General features: G+C 30.9%; 1 protein-coding gene across 1 annotated transcript; it reads right to left on the bottom strand.

Moving 5' to 3' along the window:
* Positions 1 to 560: 560 nt before the first annotated feature.
* Positions 561 to 1,988, bottom strand: LOC145266385 (uncharacterized). Its single transcript, XM_080122020.1, has one exon. The coding sequence runs from the start codon at positions 1,836 to 1,838 to the stop codon at positions 708 to 710; it is 1,131 nt and encodes a 376-aa protein (XP_079978146.1). The 5' UTR covers positions 1,839 to 1,988; the 3' UTR covers positions 561 to 707.
* Positions 1,989 to 5,019: the final 3,031 nt, after the last annotated feature.

The raw sequence follows: 5,019 nt of genomic DNA, 5'->3' as shown, positions 1-5,019 counted from the left end.
TTTCTGACAAAGGGAAAAGAATTGATAATTTTTAGGTCAGAATCTACCTAAAATTAGCTCCTTACATCAAGTGATTTTATACCTTTTTTCATGCCTTTTTCTGAAACTGCCTCAGGGTCAATTTCCATAAAAAACATGCATTAAAACCCAGTATGCACGTTATTAACATACCATGACAATAAAAAGTTATTTTATACATACATGTAAGAACACAACAATCAGATGGTATCAGCAATCATGATTTTTCTAAAGTCCTTAAAATAGTGACAAAGTGCTGTGCCTTCATGTAATTTTACTGACTAAAAAGAAAAAGATTTTTCTCTTATTTTTTATTTAAGTTAGCTGTCATATGAAGTCCCGTTTTATGCTAATAATTTGGACGACAATAATTTATTTCTTTATGAATTATCCACACATTGATTTAAGAATTTTTTTCAACTTGTTAAATCTGGAGTTTGTAATGTTCTATTTTTTGTAAAGTTTTACCTGATTTTCCTGAGGATGTGACATCCTACCGGATGTAGATGTTCATTTACTATTACAAACTGTTTTCTCTGGTATATATTCCCAGGACTTAGAGCTACATTTGATATTATACTTTTAAGAGATGGTCCAATGGGGATACTAACACGCATCAGTGAGTTATATTGTATAGTAACTGTTCCCCAACAGAACATGATAATTAGATTTCATGTGGCTCACACTCTCTACTTTTGTGTAGCAGAACCTAGAGTATGTCTCTGCACGTGTTTCTTTAAATAAAAGTTTTGTGAAAAAGCTGAACCACAGATTTCACAAGCAAAACGTTTTTCTCCTGTGTGACTTCTCATGTGTTGTTTTAAGTTGGAATTCTCGGAAAATGCTGATCCACACACATCACAAGAATAAGGTCGTTCCCCTGTGTGTGTTCGAATGTGTCGTTTTAAACTTGAATTTTCTGTAAACGATGAACCACAAACTTTACAAGAATATGGTTTCTCTCCAGTGTGTGTTCGAATATGTTTTTCTAAATTAGAAGTATTTATAAATGCTGACCCACAAATTTCACAAGAATAACGTTTCTCTCCAGTGTGTGTGCGTAAGTGTTGTTTTAAAGTAGAATTTTCCTTAAAGGCTGATCCACATACTTCACATGAATAAGGTCTTTCATTCGTGTGTGTTCGAATGTGTCGTTTTAAAGTTGAATTATCAGTAAATGCTGAACCACAAACTTGACAAGAATATGGCTTCTCTCCAGTATGTGTTCGAATATGCGTTCTTAAATGACAACTTTTTGTAAATGTTGAACCACAAATTTCACAAGAATAAGGTCTTTCGCCTGTGTGTGTTCGAAGATGTTTTTTTAAATTAGATTTTAGTGAAAATGCTGAACCACATATTTCACAAGAATAAGACTTTTCTCCCGTGTGTGTTAACACATGTCGTTTTAAACTATAATTATCTGAAAATGTCGAACCACACACTTCACAATATTTAGGTGTTTCACCAGTGTGTATTAGCATGTGTCGCTTTAGATAATGATTTTCTGTGAATGATGATCGACATACATTACAAGAATAAAGTTTCTCTCCAGGGTGTATTTGCATATGTTTTTTCAAATTAGAATTATTAGTAAATGCTGAATCACACACATGACAAGAATAAGGTTTTTCTCCAGTGTGTGTTCGCATATGTTTTTTTAAATTATAATTCTGTGAAAATGCTGACCCACATACTTCACAAGAATAAGGTTTTTCTCCAGTATGTGTTAACATGTGCCTTTTTAAATTATGATGGTTTGAAAATGTTGACCCACACACATCACACGAATTAAGTGTTTCTCCAGCATTCGCTTGCATGATTTAAGTAAATTAAAGTGCCTTGTAAATTTTTATACACACACTTATAAGAATAATTCTTATTGCCAGTATGTACACTTTCTTGAATTTTTTTTATGTATATCTAAAATAATTTTTCCGTAAACTATACATTTGCACATATATTTCTTGGTGAATAAAATATATTGTTATTTAATTAGATGAATTATTTTCTGTAGAGCGGTTGGTTACCTGTGAATGAAAATAAAAATATTATTATATAAATATTACAGAAAAAATAATTCAGATAGGCATTTGAATGAATTTATATTACTTAAAAATAAGTGTAGAATATTCATATTCTGCATTCATTAAAGAAAAAATGAATCAATTTCAATGTTTACAGAAAGAAAAATGCAAATATTAATTTTCAGTTTTATTTCTTCTACAATTTTTTTATTGAACTATACTATTTTAATTTGAAAGCGTTTTCAGGGACTGCAGAAAAAATACAAAAAAAGCCACAAAAAAGGACATTATTTTCAGTTATTTTTTCATGTTAGACTTTTAAAATTTAAAACAAATGATCTGATGCCCCTCTTCTCTAACAATATCTAGTGAGTGACGCCACCGAATTCTACTGTTCTAGGTTCAAGTTCGTCTCTTGATGCTCGGCAGTAACTCTAGCACAGGCTCTCAATGTTGAAAGGTTCTTTTAAGTGAATCACCATTTTCCCTATGTTGCAAAATATTGAAAGAGTATGAGCCATTGATTGCCAAAGTCATTGGGAGATAAAGGTTATTTAAGCCAAAAGAAAAAAGAATAACATTTTCACTACTGGTCTTTTCAGATAAAGTAACAATAGTTATTTGTTGAAAAATTATACACTGATTTTTCACAAGTTTTAACTTTGGCTCTTAATATTCATGTCTGGGCAACACTTTTTAGTAGTTAGTCTTTGCGAATTTAAAGTTTAGCAATTTCAACTCCAAGGGTTAGTCTCTCAACAGAATTCAAGTCCAAAGGTCAGTTTCTCAACAGTGTGGAGTTGGCAGGGAGCAAAGCAAAGTCTCAACCAAATCCAGTTGATTCTCTCTGTCATATTTAGTTTGGGTATTTTGACTTGAAGTCTCAGGGTCAATCTCTCAGCTATGTGGACTCCAGTGAGGAACCAAATAGAGTCTCTGAAGCTCCCAATGCACAAACTTATATTAAAAACCACCTGTATCCCAATAGAATTCAAGTTATAATTCTCAACAACACCCATTATCTCAAATTATCAATGTAATTCCCGATTTGACTATATAAGACTATGAATGTCCAACAGATATTTAAGTTCGCCCCTTTTTTATTTTCTTCATCTATTTTTCAACTTCCCCTGCCACCATTAATGAGAGATTCATCCTTCCCTTTTGGGGGCAATCTCCAAAACCACAAATGAAGTTCCCTAATTTGCATTAATACAACCATTCTTTATTAATTTGTTATTAACTCCAACCATGGGAGGAATCCAGGTAATTCATTTATTAATTCCCTCTCATCTACAACGTGCGTTGTCCCCTTAATTTTGATATCACTTGACTCACTTTCAGTCAATGGTGTCTTGTTTCTGATATCAAAGATTATAATATTGTTTATGATAACACAGATAACAAAATCCCCCTTTATGATATCAACTCATAGTAGATTTTCCCAGCAAGATAACCTATATTCTAAGATGCTTAACATGACTGAACAAATGGCTAATACCTTATCAACGTCAGCCAATTTTTATCTCACAAATTCTCAAAAAGTGAATTTATTATCAAATCAATTTTTCTTTCCACCATGTGAATCTCAACATTTAGATATGTAATATATTAACCCTTCTTAACCTGTCAACATTGTCACACCAAGTTATTATAACAATTTTAGTTTTATTAAATTCTTTAAATTGAGAAAGTTATACCTTTTACAAAAAATCATATTTTAACTTTCGGTTATATACTGGAAACATAATACATTTTTTAGCATAAAAATTTTAATATATTTTATGAAAGTGATATGCATTATTTTGATGAAATTAAAACTATATGTATAAGACAGTAATTGAGAGGGTTTTAGCTTTTTTGACTATATTAGGGATAAAACAAGAAAAGGGAGTACAAATTAAGTAATATGGTGTCATGAACGTATTGAAAACACATAGTAGTGATTCTCATTACATCCAAAGCAATATTGGGTCTTCTTGACGCTTACTAATAATTTTCTACACTATTTTGCATCTCACTGAACAAATATATGATTTCAATTCCATTTAATTAATCCTGTTTTTCAATCTCTTTTTCAGTTTTAATATAATTTTCAGATTACGGTAAAAATTCATCTTAAATCTGAAAAGAAAAATCACTTTGAAAGGTTGAGAAATGGGTGAAAGCTATACCCAATAAAAATAAATATTATGTATGATTGCAGAATTTCCTCTCTGAACTAAAATAACATAGGTTTGCAACAACATATGCCACAAGCAGATTTATTATGTCTAGATTATTAGTCATTTTCTTATGTAACTTTAGGACGCCATTTTAGACACATTTGGTCATTACATATTCCACATTACTTCCTAGGAGCAACATCATCACAATTGCAACATCTTTTGATGAGGGAATTCCTATTTTTCCCTCTAAATCTACAGTCTTCTTATCAACCTCATTCATCACCGGGACTATATACATACCTTATAACTATTTTCCCTGGCACCCTTTGTTACTGGTTCATACACTCATATACATACCATTATCTTTCCAGTCACTAATTACAAAATAATTTCTCTCTTTAAAATTTTATGCTTTTCTCATTGGCTGAGAACTGACAGATCCATTATTTGGGAATGAACAACTTATTCAAAAAAACAAATGCATCAGATCTTCACAAACATGATATCTCTCTATACGTAACAATAATTTTATAAATATTAAACTACTAAAAATCTTAACTGTTCATAATCGAAATTTTATGTATTAATACCCTGACTGTTATCTACACAGACATTGTCACCATGAAACTAACCACCTTAAAAAACCCATCCTTGATACAAACATAACATTTATCATTAGCATTGCTTTTTTTCCCACCAATTCTCCATACCAAACAGTCAACAATGCTACATTTTTTTGTTTTTTATTTTAGTTTACTTTTTGGGACGTTTACTTTTCCATTTTTCTTTTTATAATTCTTTTTATT

Source organism: Euprymna scolopes, chromosome 4 (assembly GCF_053919585.1).
Source record: "Euprymna scolopes isolate OS-2025 chromosome 4, ASM5391958v1, whole genome shotgun sequence".
Classification (NCBI taxonomy): Eukaryota; Metazoa; Mollusca; class Cephalopoda; order Sepiida; family Sepiolidae; genus Euprymna; species Euprymna scolopes.
The sequence above is the reverse complement of the archived record's forward strand: the minus strand, read 5'-3'. Positions and strand labels throughout refer to the sequence as shown.

What these genes read in the sequence shown, in the direction of transcription:
- LOC145266385 (XM_080122020.1), bottom strand. Translation starts at nt 1,838, where the DNA reads ATGCAAGCGAATGCTGGAGAAACACTTAATTCGTGTGATGTGTGTGGG.